At 36.1% G+C, this 22,760-nt stretch overlaps 1 protein-coding gene across 12 annotated transcripts in view; it reads right to left on the bottom strand.

Moving 5' to 3' along the window:
- The window catches only part of chl1a (cell adhesion molecule L1-like a), a 46,599-nt gene that overhangs the window by 22,685 nt on the left and 1,154 nt on the right, over nucleotides 1-22,760 (bottom strand). For 8 of the 12 annotated variants that reach the window (XM_043225243.1, XM_043225240.1, XM_043225238.1 and 5 more), the window contains exons 1-6: nucleotides 10,240-10,372; nucleotides 3,809-3,993; nucleotides 3,511-3,619; nucleotides 2,825-3,015; nucleotides 2,450-2,572; nucleotides 522-692 (exon numbers count right to left, since the gene is read on the bottom strand). In XM_043225243.1, the coding sequence (XP_043081178.1) occupies nucleotides 522-692; nucleotides 2,450-2,572; nucleotides 2,825-3,015; nucleotides 3,511-3,619; nucleotides 3,809-3,890 (676 nt within the window). In that variant the 5' untranslated portion in view covers nucleotides 3,891-3,993; nucleotides 10,240-10,372. Of the gene's footprint in view, nucleotides 1-521; nucleotides 693-2,449; nucleotides 2,573-2,824; nucleotides 3,016-3,510; nucleotides 3,620-3,808; nucleotides 3,994-6,970; nucleotides 7,083-9,859; nucleotides 9,930-10,143; nucleotides 10,213-10,239; nucleotides 10,373-22,760 lie in introns of those variants that run through there. The other 4 variants (XM_043225233.1, XM_043225235.1, XM_043225236.1 and 1 more) reach the window with 4 other exon arrangements.

Here is a 22,760-nt window from a genome sequence, read left to right on the forward strand (position 1 = left end):
ACGGTAGTTGTGAAAATGTGCATACACACATAACAGACTGAACATTTTGGGGTCAGTGAGAATATTTAAAAAATGAATGCTTTTATTTAGAAAGGATGCTGTTGATAGTAAATGCATTTCTAATGTTCTTTCTATTCCTGATATATCGTTCCACAGAAATATTAAGCAGCGCAACTGTTTTCAGCATTGATAACAAATGTTTCTCAAGCAGAAAATCAGCATATTATAACGTGACACTGAAGATGTGATGATGCTAAAAATTAAGCTTTGCATCACAGTAGTATATCACTTATATATTCAATAGAATACAGTTATTTTAAATGATTTGAATATTTCACAATTTTACACTTTTTACTGTATTTTTGATCAGTTAAATAAAGCTTTTTGGTAAAAAAAAAACTTCTTTTAAAAACACTGCAACATCTTACCGACTCCAAGCCTATAAAGGTTAGTGGAAAAAAACGACGTTCTGTTTCATTTGCTTCAAATGCTATCATGTTTATGAGATTTCTGCCACATACTTGGTTTGACCCTCAGGACCATGCGGGGTTTCTGAACGATTGTGCGTATTCTGGAAAAGGAGGCAAAACAGCAGTAGTCATCGTGGCTGTCTTCCACCAGTGTATTAGAGAAGTACAGATTCCCATTGAGGCCCATGGACACCCTCTCATTCTGCTCAATGTGTCGGAGATCTGAGAACAATGAAGAGAGGAGGGTCAGATTAACATGAGCAACAGGACATCGGAGAGGGCAACCATCCAAACAGCCCCATCTGACAGACTGCACAGCAGATAACAGGCATCATGGGTAGAGCTTTGAATGCTCAGACATTCCTGTTCCTCTCAAGAAGTGTAGGTGGCTCGACGTGATTAAGCCGCCTCTTCAGTTTAAGAAGTGAAGACATGTACAATAATAATGCTCTTGCTGTCCAGGTTGAATATCTAAAACAAGGCACATTTACTTAAAAAAAGAAGATTTAGATACAGTAAATCTCTCGTTCACAAAAAGTTAACGAAATTTAGAGAGGTTCGTGCTTATAACAAGGAAAAATATAGTCGCCAATGCGGGTTAAAGAAAATGTATTCAAATTGATCATTCAAGTATGTTTTATAACCCTCACTACACCCAAATCTGATTATATCCCATTAGATTAATCTGAAATATAATATTTATTTTCTTCTTGAGTAATTTATCATGTATGTAATTTTAGTAAAATAAAACAAAAATATTTTTCTTATTTTTGTTGTCTAATAATTAATATCAATTTAAAATAGTATAATTAAAGGAATGGTTCAACCAAAAAAAAGTTAATGAATTTCCCTCTTCAGCTGAACACAAAAGACTGTCGATCAAACGACAACTTTAAAAAAGGAACTTTAAGACAGGTTGGCACTTTAAGACAGGTTTTTTTTTGTGATTTACCAGAGGAAGGTTAGCATGATTTGGACTGGGTTTGGGTAGCAGCACGTCCTGAGTTGGATGCATTTCTAGTTCAACATAGTTTGTTGACCCGGGAACATTTTAATCCAAAAATTCAGACTTGACCGTATCCCTTCATCTAAACCTAATCTTACCCCATGAATAAAGGCTAAAATCACAGGAAATGATAGATGATAAAGACATTGCTGTACAAACACCAAACTGATTATAAACTTCACAAAAACTATAAACTGGTTCTTCAGATCTGATTGGTTAATCACAATGATGTTGACCTAGGAACATGCTGAATTTAGCAAAATCTGGTTCTGCTTGAGTAGCAATTGGGTGGCTTATGTGTAAAAAACCTAAATCTCAATGGTATTGTTTTTTTTTCTATACTAAATGCCTACCAAAAACTGTTTACAACATTCTTCATAACTCATATACGTTTGAAACAACATGGGGGTGAATAAATGATGATATAATACAATTTTTAGGTGAACTATACCTTCAATAATAATTAGAGACATTTAGAAAACAAAATTCTCACTTTAGAATATGTATATTATATGTTATATGTTTATTTTTGCATTTTAATACATTTTATTTTTGGTTTTAATGGTATTTTGTTTGCTTGTAAAGTTTTTTTTTTTTTTTTTTTTGTATTTGTGTGAGCGTTTGAGATTGACTGACTGATTTATTGCTTTAGTTGCTTGACTGAAAGAATCAAATTCTTTAAATGTCACATATACCCAGAGTTCTTTACAAATTGCATCATATAATGTTTATCATCAAAAGCCTGTTATTAGTGGAGGCGGTAGAACTCCAGTCTGGCGCCAGCAAAGATAGTTATATACAGTTGGTTGAAATATATGCGTGCATCTGTTTATCCGTTTAGCCAAAAACATGATGACTGACATAACACAATAATGTTTGCTCGTAACAGCTGAGGAAATCTGAAGCAGTGTTGTTTTTGTATTTTTTAGATCCCTCTTTTTGCCAAATGTTATGTGCAGGAAATGGTGTCTACCATTGGTCATCCAGTACAGCTGCCAAGGTGGAGTTCCTTGTGGCGGGTTACACTCCAAAACCACCGAATATCCCTCTGTGACCACCACTGGCTCGGTCTTCTCCTTGGGAAACTTGGGTACCACTGTGAGTGAGCGCAAAACAACACAAACACAGTTCATAGCAGTCACAAGTGTAGCCTACAAGTGAAACCGTCAGTGAGACACTATTGAGACTGAAAACCAGTTGAGCAGCATCATGTCGGATGTGCTTTAGGGCTTACATGGAATATGCAAATTTCTTGGAAGAGATCTGAGGACATTCTCAACACCAGAATGTCTAGAATTCTGCTATATTCATTTTATGATCAGCAGCCAAGATATGAAATGTGACTTACTAGGTACAATAAATTCTGTTTCCTCTGATATTGCGGTTCCAAGCCTGTTTGAGGCATAACATCTGTACTTTCCCTGGTATTTCACTTTCTCTTTAGTGTTGGGTATCACAAAGGTACCACTGCTTTCTTCTTTAATGAGGCGAGGGTCTTTATGCGGGTCAAAATCCATTCCATCTTTCATCCAGCGGTACCTGTTCAATTAAAAATCACACAACAGGCACCTATTAGGCATGCAAATAAAAAAAAGTAAGAGAAATGTTTCATGGATGTTAAAGGATCTTCACTGAACCACAGATGCCCATAATTGTATTTATTTATTTATTTCTAATTTTAACTTTGAGAGCATATAGTGCTTATCTCATTTTTTCCTACTTTTCTTCTTTTTTTCTTCTGCTTTTAGCTTTAAATTCATAAATTACTGTATATATCCATGAAACGGTGTGCTTCCTTGGTTGTAAATCTATACAAAATAAATAAATAAACATTAAAAAAATCTGGAATCCAAAACAAAACTTAAATTATTTATATATAAAGTGGAAAGTGATCCTCAATGTCCATTTCACTCTTTGGGTGCTAAAAAAAACTATAAAATTTTCTGAACAAAGAAACGGCTCTCAGCCCATTAAAAAAAGTTCACATGGATGTTTCTTCAGTATTTCTGGCATCCTCGAGGACATCTCACTCACGTAGGCCTCGGGTTGCCTTTGGCTTCACACTTGAACAGGAAGTTCTCATCGTATGGCAGGGCAATGATAGAGCCTGAGGTCTGAGCGGTGATGGTCGGCAGCTGCTCCACTACAGGAAACAAATCACAGCAGTAAAGAGCTGTTGAGATGATCATCTGTGCTAAAAAGGATGCGTGTTCCTGGAAGAGTTTACTGGATAATAACATGTAACACTGTTGAATAATAATCATAGCCTCCAGATGAATTTGCATTGATAAGAACAAACACCTGAGAGCAATTTAACTGTCCTTGTATTTACCGTGAGGAGGGAAGTAAAGACCAAGGACAGTGGAGAAGAAGGCCGACAGGAGCCCGACAATAAGGCTCCTGAGCCCCCTCATCCCAGCCAGCAGACGAGGACAAAGGTGAAGGAAATGCAGAAAACACCCTCACAAAGATGTTCTTTTAGCAAGAGCTCTTCACCGACTCCTCCAAGGAGAAGATCTAAGGAGACATAAAAGAGTACAAGAGTAAGAACAGAGAACAAATTGTGATAAATCCTTTTACAACAAAATTGAGAGGGGATTTGAAGAGCTGTTCGCTTTGAACCGGTAGTCTTAGGTGTTTTACAGCATTTCGGATTTATAGCAGGTTAGGGGCTTTAAAAACATTTTCACCTCAAGCAAAAGCAAGATTATATTGATGCAAATTATCAACGCAGTCTGCAATAAAATATAGGAAGTGGGTCAATGATGTGACACTGTTTTCCCCCTAGCTATTAAATACATTAAACCTGCAATTCATAGTGACTTGAGTGCACCTTTTCTATGATGAAAGTTTTTAATTTCTTCATGAAAACTGATTTAGATTTTTGGGGGGTATGTAAAGATTTTTTTTTTTCTTTTTCAAAGAAAAACTGCATCACTGTTAAACACTGCTATGTATTAATATTTAAATGCATTTGTCTGTAAAATCATGTGGTGCAAAAAAAATACTGGAAGGAAATGGTATCAAAAGCACCCATTCAGATCCTCGTTACTCATTAGTGTCAATAAGTTCCTGAAATATCAAAGAATTTGACCTTTTTAGGACAGGATGAGGTTAGTTCAGGTTATATAATGTCATGTGGTGCAGACAGTCACTTTCTCCATTTCTAAATGAATCAGCCTATTGAACGAATCGGCTAAATGAATAACTCAGTGACTCACTTACTGACTCACTCAAACAGTTACTTGCTGCCAGCTACTGTCTGTTTTCTTTTCATATTTAAAGCACCATTTCATTTTTTAGCATTTCGCATATACATGCATGCATTACACAGTCTGCGCAAACGTACCTAAAAACAATTCAGATACACCTTCCATGGCACTTTGGCAGTGCAAAAATGTATTAAGATGATACTATTTGACTGGTAACAGCTCTATAATGCTTTATCACAATTCAACTTAAATTAAAAAATGCAGTAATGCTAGCAAAATAACTTTATAAAGGTAAAATTCAGCTGAAAATCCATTCAATGTTGCAAATATCAGGCTTTAGAGTTATTTGACTGGTGTTAACCAGCAATTACGCAAGCTTTGCTCGTCAGCTGTTTGTGACATGCCTAAACCAGCCAAGGTACGAGCTCAAAAACAAAGTGTTGCCTAATTATCGTCCTAAACAAACTCCCAGAAAATAGCCAGATGTAATTTACTCATGTAACCATTGTGAAAAGATGGTAGACGGATTAACATAAAGAGCTTTTTGCATGCGCAAAGTCAAGACACAGAGGTTGCAAGGCTAAAATGAAAGCCATCAGCTGAGAAAAGAATTTGACGTTGTTTATTTCGTTGACTGGTGTGCGTTGTTTGCCTTCACGCCTCCATGAAGGCTGATGAACCGTGAGCGAGCTCGTGCTGCAGGCTCATTCCACACATAATCGTTTACACTCGCGAGCTGCAAAGAGTCGAGCCGCCTCCGCAAATTACCAGCATCAACCTCAGATTAGCTCTCCTCATCCAGGAGTGGCCAGAGGTGATAGATTGTCTCACTCTCGCCCCTGGCTCATAATTTGGAGGCTGGGTGGATTAGTCTCCTCCTGTCTCATGAAGAGCAATGAGAACACCTGGATGGACTCGAGGAACCGGCACACTTATTGCACTGACAACTGTGATGCCCTCAAACGCTGAGAGTTTGCAGAAGAGAAAATGATAGTGGTGTCTTCAGAATAATAGTGGTTCTGTTGAAAAATGTAAAAGAACCAACTATATAAAACTGCGATGACTGATATTGAGATGAAGGAGAACGGCAGCCAAAGACAGACGTGCATCTGGTGCGTGTTTCTGTAAGAAAACAAGTATGCAGAGAGACTAGGTCCTGCGTGAAATATTTATAAAATACTGTAATAAATTACTACTACGTTTTAGATGTTGCATAAATGAAAAAATATTATCTATATAAATACTATGCTGGAGGGGTGGAATGCTGTCTGAAATGATAAGGTTTGGTCAAAATGTCTCTGGCGTTGTTTCATAATATGTATGAATTGACAAAAAAAAAACACATGCGGTAATTAATTAAATTTGCATGTAGAGGATGAAGATGCAGACCATGAAGATTCATTTACAAAATCTTTAAAATAGCTCCAAGATGTGTATTGTATGTTAATTTTCATAAAATCCCTTGGGTTATGCCATGACAAATAGGATTTTATTGGTGTATTTCCTGAGATGTTTTAAATAAGTACAACATCATGTAAAATCTGGAGTTGAAAAGATTTTTTATTTATATCACATAATATTTTCTGCATCATTACTCCACTCTTCAGTGTCACATGATCCTTCAGAAATCACTCTAATATGTGGATTTGCTGCTCATGAAACATTTCTTTATCGTTATCAAAAAGAGTTGTGCTGCTTATATTTTGGTTGAATCCATGATATTTTTGCTGAAAATCTATCTATTGCTATAATTAAAAGTATTTCCATCTACAGGTGCCTTTTAATATTTATATTTAATCAAAACAAACTTATTACAGTTTCTTTTTGTACCAAAAATGTGATATGTAATATATTTAAATTGTAAAGTTGTAACTAGTATCTGTATCTTAAAGATTGCCTCACAAGTGCCTGATGCTTCTCAAAACAGCATGGAGTAAACTTCTGACACCATTCGCAAACACAAAACCTCTGAGATCGCATTAATCAACTAGCGACAGCAAAACTGAACCAAATACATCCACTTCAATCGCACTGTAAACAAACAAATTAAAAACAACAAGTTAATCAAACAATGAGCCCGAGGAAGACAAACTCACTGAAGCGCACGAGTGCCTACTTCTTCATTAATCTAGAGGATGAATTCAGAAAAATACCGAAAACTAACATCGGAGAAAACTGCTGAAGTTTACAGGTACACCTTTCTCATTCGCTTCACTGTCACCGCACACTTTAACCACTGAACAAACAGCCGACTAAACAGAACAAGAACAAGGCTTACTTACAAGTACACACTCACACACATGCAGTCAAGACAGTAATTCCCAGAGGTGGCAGTGGTAGTATTAAACAGCGTTCAGACTGAGCATCCAAACTCTCAGCATGCTCTTCAAATTCCTACAGAGAGAGAGAGAGAGAGAGAGAGAGAGAGAGAGAGAGAGAGAGTCCGAAAACATGCCCTGGCACTCCAGCAAAGCACTAAAGGGGATCCAGTGAGGAGACATATGTCGGCAAAGCCTCTCACCGGGATAGGAGGCTCACTAAACCTTTGACAAAGATTCTAATAAAGCCTGATCCGCCGAGCCATTCACAAACCATTAAAGAAAAGTCCAGAAAGTGCTGGAATTCCTGCCTGCACAACTCAGCGCATCGGAACAACCTTGACGTGAAAATACTTTGCCACTGAGCCATCTGACTGAAAAAAACAAGCCTTGAAATAATTTTATCCTCCTGTAATCATTCGTAAACGGCGAAAAGTGTGTTTTTGATGAGCAGTCAAGTAGGAAACTGCTTTGATTAGTGATAGTAGCATGCAGCGTGTCAACAGTGAAAATCCTCTTAGTATAATGAAGACTATTGTCTTAATTCCTAATGCTGTCTTATAGGGTCGACGGATGCATACCGATTGCTTCTTGCCGGGACGCAACATGCAATTTCTTGTTGATAAAACACAGCTTGTGTTGAAATCATAATCATGTAAAGCAATTGTTATGTTTTCGCTCAGTTTGATGGCTAACGGGTGGAGTTAAATGATTTTTTTTTAGTGCTCTGTGCCATTTTGTGGTCCGCTCGACCTGCCTATTGTACTTAATGCTTTCGACCACCATATGGCATGTAGAAAGTACAAACAAAGGATTAATAACAGAGTGAAGGACACACTCACTTTACAGCTGAACATACATAATGTACGATCGCAGACTGGGACAGATACACACAAGCAAGCAAAGTACAGACAGCGTACACAAAGTTGTATTCTTTTGCATATAATGTGTACGCCGCAATGTAAACGGTAAAGCGAAACACCCTTTACAACTAGCATTGCTGACATAAGCTGTTGGAGTAACAAGGAGGGGAAGCGATTGTCTGGTATTGCTTTTATACGACAGTTCAATAAACAAAGTTGATTTAGGGTTGCCTAACTTGTGTTTTAGATACAAAATTGCCAGTTACTTTTGTTTTAGCGCCAACTGTGATTTTCACCAATCTTCTTTTGGTCACCAAGACCGCTTTTCTTTGGTCAGAAATACAGTAGAAAAGTTAATATTTTGAAATATACTACAACAATTTTAATATATTTCAACATGTGATTGATTTCTGTGATGCAAGGCTGAATTTTCATCATAATTACACATGATCCTTTGGAAATCACTCTCATATTATGACTTGCCGTCAAAGAAATGGAAGAAAACTTTTGAAGAAACTTTTCCTTCAGTAAAACCTTAATTAGCTGCTTATTAATAGTTTGTAAAGTAGTTTCGTTTAGGTGTTGATGGGATTAGGGATGTAGAATAAGGTCATGTAGGTCATTACATGACCTTAATATGGTTAATATTCCAGTAATAGATCATATCTCCTCTAATTTAACCTCAACCCATTATGAGGTTTATAGATGATGCAACATGACATCATTTAATGATTAGCAGATGCTCAGGATCATTACATAATGACTCATGTGTTCTTAAATTGAACCATGTCTCTCTTTAAGTGGCCAGAAAGCCTGTATTGTACACTGCCTCCGAATTCCAAAGGTTTGTCAACTTCAACATGCTCGTAGCATGCCAGTGTCACTGCAAACAAAACACAGCCTGCTGTGACAGCTGCCTTTTGACCTTTGTCTGGAGCAAACACTCATTAATTCATCATAATTCACGTTACCACAGACTCGACTCTTTATCATCACAGCGGATGTTTTACGGCATTGTTAAAATATTTCGACAACACTAACAAAGCTTTAAAAATGCCAGAGAGGAAGTAAAGACAATGCAAGCGGCCTAGAAAGACAATAAATAAGCCCTGACACAGTAACATTGATTCAGCATCAAAGCACCTGTAATCAGAAGCATGTACGCCAGCCCACAGATCTGACCTGTACGTAAGTCTTACAACCGCAGTGTTAGAGTTACTTTAGGACACCTGTCACACATGAAACCAATTTAGTGAGATTTGTCATGTTGTGGTTATTTGTGTTGGCTGGTTTCGCATGTGAAACCTTTGAGGCTTTTGGACAAGTCACAACTCATACACGCATTCCCACTCTCTCTCTTTCCAATTTCTGTTCTTTCCGCTTCTGCACAACTATGCAATATATGAATAAGCCATAAAATATGAATGTATTTTATTTTTATATATATATATATATATATATATATATATATATATATATATATATATATATATATATATAAAATCCACTATTGTTTAAAGTTTGCTCTCACCAAGGTTGCATTTATTTGATCAAAAATGCAGCAAAACAATAAAAATGTGTCATATTGTTACAATGTAAAATAACTGTTTTCTATTTTAATGTATTTTAAAAAATGTAATTTATGATGCGAGGCTGAACTGTTAACATCATTATTGCAGTCTTCAATCTCACTTGATCTTCAGAAATCATTATAATATGCTGATTTGTTGCTCAAGAAACACAAATAAACAATTTATAAGAATGGATTTTATAACTAGAAATATTTTGTAACATTATAAATATCTTTACTGTCATTTTAAACAAATTAATACACCCTCGGCGCACAAAATTGTTAGTTTATTTAATTCACATCATACTGAGCTCAAAATTTTAAATATAGTTACTAAGCTTCCAAATAAATCATGTAGTGTAACATACTTTTGAGGCTGCTACTCCGCAAATGCAAACAAATCAAAACTAATTATCAGACCTTACAGATCTTATCCTAAGAGCAGATCCGTCACGAATCCTGCATGCAGCTCAGAATCATTCCATCTGTTAGAAAGGTGTTGAAACACATGTGTATGTGCATAAAACATGCGATGTGCATGTTGAAGCATGCAAATGTCAGCTTCCAAGCATTTTTAAGTTAATAGTTTTTACATTCTTTCCCCGTTAGTATAATCGGCATGTGCTTGTTTGCTACCAAAATTCTAAAGTAACACCATCATACACTACGTTTTAAAGCACGCTCATCATAAAGGAAGAAATTACCCCAAAAGAGACTCCTCCTGTATAGACAGCAGTATGATACGGTAAAATAACAGTTCCACCAACTGCACAAGATGCAAAACAGACAGATCCGGTTACCTTTGATATCCTCGTTCTCTCAGACGCTACTGTCCTTCTGACGTGAACCAATACAGTCAGACCAAGCAAGCATGAACTCCAGTCGCTGGAGAACAAACACTCATGTGCATTATAACAAACCTCTGACAGCTCACGGAAAACGAGAACCAGTAATACCAGAAGTAGGGAGGTGACTCCAGGGCTAAACAAACACAGAGGCATGGCAAGTCAATGGGAAGCGTGTGGCTACCTATCCTGTTCCAGAAAACCCATTTCAAAAGAATACCATTGAATCTCGATAAGCTTTGGTGGGTTACATAATAGGGAAGCATTTGGACTACAAGTCCATTTAATTCATTTTAATTGAGTCTGACATGACCGATGCGTCTTTACACAAAAACATTAATGTCTTTCTTCATCTTATAATGGAGTTAATGTTTTAAATGTCGGGATAGGAGACTAAACATCCCAGTTTCATGAGGTGTGTCCCATTATCCAGTCAATTCGCCGAATCCATTCATTATTTAACATTTTCCAGATGTGAGGTTCACTCGCCTACTCGCTGTCCTTGTACATAAAATAATATTGCAGAGAACACCGCAAAGTAATAAATGAAAATAATAAAGTTACAGAAAAAGAAAAAAAATCTATTCAACTTTAGTATATTAAAAGATAAATAATATTTAAAAATTTAATAATAATAATAATATATTAAAATAGTTTAATCAAGTTTTTTTGCAGGTTGGAACCTGTGATGATCACTGAATGCATCTTAAGAATAAGAACGGAAAAACAAAATGCAGATGCCTGCATGGTTGAGTGCCATATATTCATATGCATAAAGCATGAACAAAACAATGCCAGATAACAGAAGACATGAGACATGATCTTACAGTAAACATGGGCTCATTTGAATGATAAACACAGTGTTTTGTGTCCAATGGCTGCTGAGAGTCAACAGAACATAAAATATTCAGAAGCCATTTACAAATGCATTTATAAAATACTATATTTTTTATTAAATCTACGCAACTGCGATTGAATAAATACGGTATGCGATTTTACAATTAAAAATGCAATCAACAAAATATAAATGTAATAATCATATATGATACTAAATAATAATTTGAATAAGTCAGTGTTTCATTTTCAGGACCTTTTCTACAATATATCTTCTAAATACCCTTTAGCACTGTGCCGTTCACCAATTCATGTCCAATTTAAATTTGCATACTAAAGCGAAAAACAATTAAAACTGCCACCAATGTTCTGTACTGCTTTTCTCTGTTAGCTCATGTGTTATTTTTCCCAAATGACCAAGACCCGCTGCGACTTTAGCACATCTTTCCATTCGCATACAGTTTAGTCAACGCAGCGTTTTTAATGCTAACTGCAAATTTCTGTAAAACGCATCAAGCATTTCTATCAGCGAGCAGACATTTAGGATGGCAGGATGGAGGGAGATGATGGGGGCGAGAAAGAGGGAGAGCGGAGGGGAAGGAGCTCTTAATCTGTGCCTCACAGCAACGCACTGAAAGTTGGGAAGTATCTGGGACAGACAGGAAGAGAGTGACGGAACCTCCCATTCATCTCGCTACCATTCAGAAACATCCTGGGCTGTCAGCACTCCTGCACAGCACCTTGTCTGCTTTAATCATTTCAATAACACACAGACAGAGAGGAGAAGTCTCTCTTATGCAACTACTGCCACATTTCCATACCATTGTAAAGCAAGTCCACATTAAGATGCAGAGATATTGTAATCTCAGTCTTGGTAGGCGAAAAAAAAGACTACCTAAAATACTACCCTGAGGTAGGGCAAAGCTTAGTCTTATTTTATTTTATAGTTAAATGATGTTCATTTATGAAATGTATGGTAATATAAAATCCTTACTGCAAAATACATGTAATTAATTCGTTGATATTACGCGCCTTTTCCAAATGCACAAAACCGCAAAAAAGGTTTGCTTTTAGGAAGGACTATTTAAAGGCAGTGTTGCTCTACTGTTTTCTTAGGACTGAGTGAAAATAGCATTTTTAGTGAAATAGCTATAGCTTTTATTTAAGCTGTTAGAATAGCAGGATATTAATATTTATTTAGCTATTTATACTACTTATTGCAAATAGCGCCAATTATCTGAACCTCATTATAACAACTCTTAGTGTGTAAATTTAAATTTTAATTCAAATGATTAAATGGATGCCAACTTATTGGAACAATAAAGACCTTCCTACACCTACCCTAACCCTACCAGATACTTTATTTCCTTGCTTTTATCAAGTTTATGAAGTTAGGCGGATTCGAACCTGAGTTGATCACATCGAAATGAGCACGACACACGGCCGTTTCCACGTCGTTCCAGATATAATATTATATATATTTGATTTGGCCTATTTCCAAATATAATTAGCATCAGATTAATTGCTATGCAACATCATCAGATTACATATAGAAATAAATAGACAGAATAAGACTAGTGTTTTCATTTAGTACCAGTAGCTTTTAAAAGAACAACAAGCGTGTGAAGGAATCACAAGAAAGGAACTTTAAAGTAATAGTTCATCCAAAGGTGAAAACTGTCATCATTTACTCACCCTCGAGTCGTTCCAAACCTGTATCAATTTCTTTGTTCTGCTGAACACAAAGGAAGATATTTTAAAGAAAGTACCAAGCTGTTTTGGGTCCCCATTGACTTCCATTAAATAAAAATACTACGAAAGTTAACGGTAACCCAAAATATAGTCCATTTAATTACATTTAGGTAATAATGATAGTTTAATTTGACGACGGAAATAAGACAAGAATGCGAACTGCGAAAGCAGAAATATCAGTTCTGGCTTAAGGTTATGAAACCTGACTCTTTAAAAGAAACTTCTTCATTTCATCTGTGTGCACGAAACAAAACTACGAATGTTACGTCTGGATCAGGAGGCCAGATTCAGATCTCATAAATGGATTTGGTTCAAATGTAAAGAAGTAAAGGTGATATGAATGGGCCTTTCAAAGGATCCTCCAGGATTGAGTTCCAGTGAAGCTGTTCGGTGCTGCCAAATAGATGCTTAGATGCTGCTGTGTTTCAGATAAGAGTCCTGTGTGCATAGCTAGTGAACAAAAAGAACTTGATGGTAGCTTTAAACTCTGCTCTTTGTTGATGATGGAATTAAGATCATCAGCTGTAAAAATCTGGATGCCATCGTTCTGTTCCAACTTGCCGAGCACTTCATTGTTGATTTATCCCAAACATTTTTTTTCAATTATTATCTTCACAACATGTTATGACAGAAGCCCTCAGCAGATAAACAGGAAACCGCTGCCTATCAATCAAATTCACTCAAGTCTCATGAGTTAAAACCAGATGTGCCCCCACAAAACTGAAGAGAAGAATAAATTCATTACATAAAATGTTTTAATATGGTATGCATTATGTTCTAACCAGGGATTTTCTACTTTTTTTTATATTACATAGCTCTAATGAAAACAATAAAATTCTCATTAAAGTAGATGTATGATAATGTAGAAAAAAAGTGAAAAAGCAAAGATTACTGAAGTAGGGTTTCAAAATTTGACTTCAGAATTGAATGTTTAATTCGATGTGTTACTTGCTGTCTTTGTAATTATAACAGTACAGAGGTAATTTAAGTAATTAAAGAATGAAATTATATATTCAAACATTTAGAATTCAAAAATTATTAAAAACTCAATATTAAAACCATTAATATTGTGCATTCTTAGCCTCTCAGTAGAATATAAAAATAGTCATCATAATAATTAAAATAATCATCATTGTGTTTACCTGCATATACTAATTTTATATTTATAATTCTATAAACATAGATATAACTGCGCCACATTAACTATAAAATCCAAATTTTTGCAGTTTGATTCTGGTTTGGAATTGACAGTAACTTCATATAAATTCTAGAAATTATGGGTTGAATAAAAAACAACCAAAAAGACTTATTGAGACTTATTTTTGTCTCACATTTCTGACTTTTTTCTCAGAACTGTATGATATAAACTTGCAAAGTTATAAAATCCAATTTTGAGCAAAAAGTTCTCACAGAAAGTCAAAAGAGAAAATCAAAGTCAGAATTGTGAGATAAAATGTCGCAATAACCTATATTTTTTTATTCATGGCCGAAACCGGCTTTCATAAAAAATATCTATAAGGACCAAAAACATTGCTTACTTTTGCAGCCTATCCAACAATGGAAGAGAAGCAGGTTATGTGTTACAACCTGCTGTAAAGGGTTAATGCCGATTAACCACAAGATTAGCATTTACTGACTTCTCTACTAAAAGCAACTACTAAAACCCCTTGCACCAATATAACCTTCAAGCACTTAAGAAATAGAGCCGCATTTCCTTGTCCCTGCCAAAAGCGTTTAGGTGCCTGTTTATGGGGTGCTACTAGGGCCAGTCTATGTCAGGCCCTTGTTGGCCACTGGCTGCCTGCACTAATGACCGTCTATGTGAGGAATTACACCATGCTATGACATGGGAACTCCTTGAAAATGTGTCAGGAACCAGCCGCATTAGCATTTTGGAAATGCATGAATGAATGTGTTTGTTCTAGTCTGGGTGGTTCGCTGAAAGACCCCATTAACAGCAGGTCCAGAAGACTGCAGTGTGTCAGGTCAGACCCAAAGTGAACAGAGAGAGGGGGAGAGAAAAGAAAGAAAACAAAGCAAGCAAGCAAGATGAATAGAGAAGGAGATGCCGATGAAGGTGTTAAGCTTAAACAATCACTTAAAATAGAGCCATACAAGTAAGTAGCAACATTTTCCACATCTATTTGTTATAAACTGATAAAATGATGCTCACAAATATAGGGGTGGGTGATATGACCAGTATCTTACATCACAATATGATTCATTTTATTTCACAATTGCGATATATAATCACAATATAGTTATTTTAGAGTCTATATGATATCAAAGTTTTCATTTCATAATTCTTGTAACCAGTGTCAATGTTAGAAAAAAACAATACTAGCCTAAAAAAATCGAGCTCACTGAAGACAGAGAAACAGTCAGAAATTTGAAATGGAATAAGAAACTAATTGCAAGCAACAAGATAAAAATACTACAATAGAACATAAGAAATGCTAGTACATCAACTAATCAAATGCATAAAAAAACTGAATATTCTTTTGCATGTAAATTACATATAATATATATTTCTTCTTATAAATGTTACAAAAGTGATTTAGTCGAGAGAAGTGACGCATTTTCTCTATTTTGTTATTTGATTAATATGAATGACAGACTATAGGAATGTTAGACTCCGTCCACTTAGAAATGTTCGAAATGTGCTTGCTTTCTTCGCTGTTTGCTTTCACTTAAGCCTAAATTACTGCTTCTACTGTGTTTAAAGGGCTTTTTGACGAAGACACGTATGGCGAAATTAGTTCTCTTTCGCTGCTGATTGCATTTCATCCATTTCTTTTTAAACTGCAGGTTTAGGTAAGGGCTTTTTTAAAGAGCATGCGAAAGATTTCCGTTTAGTGACTGCTGTGCCAAGCAACAGTCCTTATTGCCTATAATTCTTATTTTTATCCGAATATGTTTAGATCGAGTCCAAAAAACAGAGATAAACAGAAATGAAAAGGAACAAAACAGAAAACAAACGTTTTATTACATAGGTTGATATAGGTATGCATTGCTGTTTTTTTGGATTACGGTAAGTATCTCTAAAAAGGTTAATGTTCTATCATGTTGGAAATATGCCCAAATCCAACCCCTAAACCACCAGATAATGTTAACAAACACAACCGTGTCATTTCAACTTCCTTTATAAAAAATGTTAAACTGTAAAACCGTAGAACTGTAGTTACACAGGATACAAACCAGAGCCGCTCTATGAAAAACCCATATCCCCTGCATATTAATATTAGTCATAACATGATATTCTTAATTCGTAATTGTGTGAAAATTACACTTTATTAATCGAAATTTGTGTGAAAAGGGATTTACTGCCTCTAGTGTTCATTTCTTTTGGAAACTGCGGTGATATGTATTCATTGGTACATATTTCGCGTTTTGTTAAAAGTGCACCCAGGTATGTTTATACCAGGTAGTAAATATGGTTGAAAATGTAAGCTAGACCACACCTGAGAAGTGTGGCGGGGGAACAGCGGAGAAATCCTCTTCATTAGCATGAGAATGAAGCTTAAAGTTTAGTTCACCACTACACCTGGAATCTTCCTTTCATTTTATCACAGAAACTTGCCCTTGAATAGCATAGTTCAGTGACAATTCTGCTCGGACAAAAGAAGAATACGCGTTACACATTACGACTCAAAAGGTATTTCCATACCTTTGTCTCAAAACATAATTCTGAATGCACGTGTGTTTGAGCGTGTATACGCACGCATTGTAAATGTGGAGGGTGTGTGTCTGCGTGCGTGAATGAGACACTGTGGGAGAGAATGAGAGTGGTGAGTAATCAGAAATCCCTGAGGCTTCACACAGCGTTATCATTTTTGCCACATGTAACAGCTTGTCGAGGAAAACACCCAGCCCAGCAACCATATTCCCAAACAACATCCACACTTCACCTACTTAATCTTTCAAGAGGCAAGGTCTGTGCAGGAACAAATCTACACTTATTGTGCAACGTCGTTCCCGTAAGTGCTGCGGTATGCTGTGATTCAAAAACAAATCATTAGCAAGGTTAAATTTAATGGAATAATTATAGTAGTAAATGGAATGGAATAATTCTAAAAAAAAATGTATTGTAGTAGCTAAACTTTGAAAAGACCAAGTGTTGCGATAAGTCCAGTCTTGTATCTAATTCTAGACCTTTAGGACATATTATTTTAAAGAGCTCTAGACTGAAAGCTGTTTTTACCTTTTTATATTATTAATATTAGTTTTGGTGTGAGAAAAAGATGTAGTAAATATTTAAATCTCTGTAATAGCCAAAGCTTTTTAAGCTGCATTTATTTGAACAAAAATACAGTAATACTGTAAAAATAACTACATAAAATAACATATTTGTGTTTTTAATGCATTTTTAAAACGTAATTCCTTCATTTGATGGCAAAGCGGAAAAAAAGTAAATATCCTAATATTTTTGTGATAACATTTGTAGTTAAATGCACTACATTTTTAAGTGTAATAGGTTGCAATCAATTTATTTTAGGTACATTAAAATAAAACAAATATTTATCTAACTTTTCAACATATTTTTACTACTTACCTTAAAATGTATATTTTTTCAATATACTAAATATATGGATTGATTCTTTACTTTCACTTTTCAATTTAATGCATCCTTGTTGAATAAGAGTATTAAATTCTAGTTTAAAAAATATTACCACATCTGTTTGCATATCAGTTGGTTTATATGTGGCTTATTTATATATTTATTTGTATATTTGTATATTTACCAAAAATAAATACATAAAATCGCTGTAAACATGTCATCTCCTCATTTTAGACATGGATACATTTTACTTGGAATTTTAAGCAAAAGAACACATTAAACATTCATCCAAATAAATTTTAACACTGCTGGGTGTAAATTTGCTCCGACTGACTTTTCTCATCACATAATGTGGTCTGTTATGTGATAGGAAAGTGAATACAGGTGTTAAGGGGCTGTGAGCGACACACATTTCAGGAGGTGCTAGTGAGATTAGATTGAGAAGAGGGACCCCAAGAGAGGGGCCTCATTAGCATATGAATATTATTCAGCTCGATATAAAAGGAACAGATCTGGGGAACAGACCTGAAATGATAAAAAGATTCACGAATAGGGGAAAAAAAGTTAGTTAGAAATCCAAGCAACATTTGGCTCCTTTCACACACTAAAACATCAATGCCATGTGAAGCTTTTTTGATCTAATATAAACCAGGTTACACCTAACATAACCTGCAGTGACCTGTAAAAACGACTCTTTCGTCAGCCACTTTCTTTACTTTTCTATTCTGTAATGACTCCTGTTGGGCAATATGTGAGATTACTAGCATCTGAATCTTTCATTTGAACCAAATTGTGACCGTCAGGTTATCATCTCTCTCCTCTCAATGGATTGGACCGACTCGCATCAAAATGGAAAGATGTTTTAGGGTCGAACGGAAGACTTATTTGCTTCATGTTTAAGGGTTAGAGGAACACTGTCGATATATGGAGGTGGGTGGTAGGGGAAAGTGGTATTATTTTGAGACTCGTGTCATGTGCGGCCTCAGAGGGAAGTGTGAGCGAGAAAAGGTTGTTCTATATCGGGACGCACAGCGAGAGCTTCTGTTGAGCTGTGTGAGACGGACTGAATTGAACTGAAGTACACTAGAAGTGCCGGCAAACCATGTCCACACGCACTTAGGAGGAATGTAGGCCATTGTGTCTGTCAATGGGGAGGACGTTTTCCAAGTGGGTTGCAAAAAGTGTACAGGACATTGGGAGTGGGTGTCTTTTGTGCGTGTGCGTATTTGTATTTGCGTGTGTTTGGAGACAGAGCAGCCCAGATCTCGCTCAATGGGTGGCATCGTTATAGAATATTGTTTCCTCTCCTCAGAAGTACCATGGAAAGCATGTGAGATGGTAATTACATTAGCTACGGCCAGCGGGAGAAGTCACGACCCCATTTCCATCTACTCACTTTGATGACAGAAAATCAGTATAACGCTTGCTCACAAAGAGATTCATAGCAAAAAATGCTGTTGGTGTATAATAAATGAAATGCTATTAGATACCATAGGAATTTATATGCAACATTTACACTGATATACAATGGAAATGATCAGGGTAATGATGGTTGACTAGTCGCTGACTAATACAGGCTTTATCTTACATACTGTATTTCAAAGCTATTTCTGAGTTCAAGTTAAAAACATAAATGCCATTGATAGGCCACTATTGCAGATACCCTGCAATAGTGTTGAAACCCTGTTGAAAAAAAAAAGTGTATGCTGGTGAGGTATTTTCACAGACTCTGTATGTTTTTGAGTGTTCCTGATTTTCCTTATTTGGTTGTTCCTGTCCTGTTTTGTTATTATTGGTTAATTTGGTATGTTTTGAAACATAGCCGGTGGTTTGAGCTGGTTTGGCGCTAATAGGACTAGCTTAGGACCAGCAGATGAGCAGCTGAAGACCAGCTTAAACCAGATGCCAGAGTTGATTGAATGCAATAATTTTATTTGTTGTAAAATCAGTTTATTACTATCTCAAGTAGTAAATATGTTAGCACTGGTTCTTTTAACTACGATGACTTCTGCCTCTGAGAACCCCGGAAATGTAAAAAGGGCCTATTCTTAAGACATAATCATTAGCCAACCACTGCTGAACATAAAGGACTCTATTCCACTGTAAGCGTCTTTGAATGGAAGAACAAATCTTCTGTGTAGAAATACGTCCATACATATGCAGTATTCCATTAAGCTCAATGGATTCATTAACATTTCTACATCTCTAATGTCATTCATATTCACAAATACTAATGGGGATTGTGTGGATACATCAAACTGCACGAGGAGGTTAAAGTCAGTTAAGAAAGCAAACATGTTTTATGGCCTGAGATGTGAAGAGAGAATGCGGCAAAACCAGTCTTCTGAATGCCCAACAGTAGCCAGAAAATATAATCGACATCCAAAGCGTCCAAAATTTCAAAGCAGAGATCGGCAGTAAATGCAGACCATGCCAAATCGCTAGTTCCACCAGATCTCAATATAACAACCCCTTTCACAAACAGTTTGTTAGAGAGGCTCAGTAATGATTCATATTCATCTGAAGAATGAAAAATACAGAACCTCTTTATTGTTACTCACTGTCCTGTGGGGAAGAGTTCCCTAATAGGCCCCAGCGGACACAGAGCTCTGACTGTGAACCCCACAGCAGGACACTGTCAGCACTATACACCAGACCTATCTGAGAAAAAACCATATGTAAAAGCGAGCTTTTGCTCGAAAATCCTAAAAAGACTCCCTCTTTTTACTAACTTTGAAATAATAACAAGAAAGAATACTTGCACTGTCTGAATATCAACAAGCTAGGACTTTCCTTTGTTAATGTGTGTCATCCCAATGGCAATATCAGAGTAATGGTAATGCTGAAGATCCCCGATTTCATTTTAGAAATAGTTTTGAAAGATGGTACCAGTTGTGTTTGTATGAATCAAGAGAAAACACGTTCATGGTCTGATAAAACAGATATGTAAGAAGGGTTGACTTCAGACAACGTTGCGAATGACCAGTGAATAATTAATAATTTACGTCTCCAGGTTACGTATGTAACGCATCCAATGTGACCATGCTCTAAATATGCTGTGCAATCTGTCCAGTGGAAGAGCGCAACGTCATAAGCGGGTGACGTCAAAGGCCAGGAAGCGTAAAAGCATTGAAGGAAGACCACAGGACTCAAAGCACAAAGCGGCTGCATCCACTATCCACCGACTTATGGCATGCTTTCAACAAATATAATTTCTACACTTTTGCTCTGGTAACCAGCAGTACAGTATTAGCGTAGTTTTCTTGCAGTATATTTGGAGGCTGTTTCAGACATGCAATAAAACTGGGTTTATATCATGATGGTGCCTGAACAAACTCAAGGTTATGAAATCAAACCAATCCAATTAGGTTTTGCTGGCAGTATGACTCATCATCAGCTTTGCATGACATCAGCAATAACCAGCCACGTCGATTAAAGGTTAACACTCTTGGAAATATCCTCTATACCAAAGTCAACCATAATCCTACACAATCGTGCTATTTTTACTTTCTAGTTCTTCATTTCTCGAGCTCAACGCAGTATCACGCGAACAACCGAGTAAACATACTATATTGAAAAAACGCATATTTGTGAAGCTGTGTATGTAACAACAACGTTAGTATCCGTTTTTAAATTGTGCAGAATATACTGCAAGTAACTGTGAAAATGAGCTTTTATTAATCAAAGGTCTGTACGTTTATATCAAACTTTGTGTGAAAAAGAATAAACATTGTCTTGAGTTCTACTGCTTCTATTGTTCTTTTCTACTGAAAACTGCAGTGAGTCATACATATAGGTAAAAAGAAAATTCAGTTTTGCAGAAATGTAGAGTCATGTATTTCCAATGAGCCTATGTTGCAAGTATGATTCATTTGAAAGTCAACACAATTCAGTTCTCTCTGAGTGAATTTAAACACTTTTCACAGCAAGAAGAAAATATTTTTCAAGGTATAAGGGCATAATTTTTGTCTTTTGAAATTATGTTTCGATGTAGTCGCAATTCATTTGGAGCAAGAGAATCTGGAGGACTCTCATGGTGCCTAAATTGAGCCAATTTCATGCTAAACTGAAACTCGCATGGCTAGCCAGATACAGGGCACAGGCCTCAGAAGACTTGGTGGTGGGCTCTTTTAACTGGGTCATCACGCAACCCCCTAACAACAACTAACACCCTTAAAAACTACTCCAACAACCTATAACCTTTCACAATAATGTGCTAAAAACATCTTGGCAACTGCATAGCAAAGCTCTGAAAAAACCCAAATGTCACAAAAATTACATTTGAGATTTCTCATTGCAGTTTTGTTGTTAAAAATATAGGTTGTAAATGAAATTACAAAAAAGATATTTATCAGCGTTTTTAAAGATTGTTAGGTCTATAATGAGCAGCCTGTGCGCTTGGAGACTGGCTAAATGTTAAATGGCCATTAAGTGGACACTTAGCCCTAGTGTCCCATGGGATTAACTCGTGTTTACGGGGAACAGCACAGTCTCCACTGCCCACTGACTTTTACAAAATCACCCCAAATCCATTCTCGCCACAGCAGGAATCGCACAAAGAAGTTTATCCCTAAGACGGTGGAGGAATCCAAACACAGACATTACCTAGGAGAAAATCTGCCGGTGGCGGCAGACGTAAAGAGATGTGTGGAGTTCAGATAGATGTTGATAAATTGGATTACAGGTTTATATGGTATTTATGTGCATCAGACTCCAGTATAGTTTAGCTGAAAGGCTTCAGGACATAATGATGGAGATTAATCATGACTGAACCACATGTACCTCTTTAAGGATTGTCAGGATTTTGATGCAGAGCAGTTACTTCACACTTTGGATGGTAAAAGAACATTTTCTTTTTAGGTTGCCTTTTTAAGTGTTATACACTTAAGTACTAAGTAATTTTAAATAAGTTCATGCACTTACTATATGGTTAGGGTTAGGATTAGGGTTACTTGCATGTTATTAAGCATAATTAACTGTTATTCTAATAGTACGTACCTGCAATGTGTAGCAAAGTCACCTTAAAATTAAGTGTTACCAACTGTTTCTTCATATCATGATCATATCATTTGAAATATCTTCACATAATAAATAGTAAGTAACATATTTTCAAATTAATCGCATTAAACAATATATAATTTTTTTTTAAGACAGTGGGGTCAGTTACTGAGACATTCTTTCAAATAAATTATTTTGTGTTCTGCAGAAGGAAGGAAGTCATGCAGGTTTGCAAATATATGAGTGTGAATGACACACACCCAGAGATAGACAGACAGATAGATGGACGGATAGATATAATGATCTGCACTACACGACTTTACAGTGAGGTGGT

The sequence above is a fragment of the Puntigrus tetrazona genome, chromosome 23 (assembly GCF_018831695.1).
Source record: "Puntigrus tetrazona isolate hp1 chromosome 23, ASM1883169v1, whole genome shotgun sequence".
In the NCBI taxonomy this organism is placed as follows: Eukaryota; Metazoa; Chordata; class Actinopteri; order Cypriniformes; family Cyprinidae; genus Puntigrus; species Puntigrus tetrazona.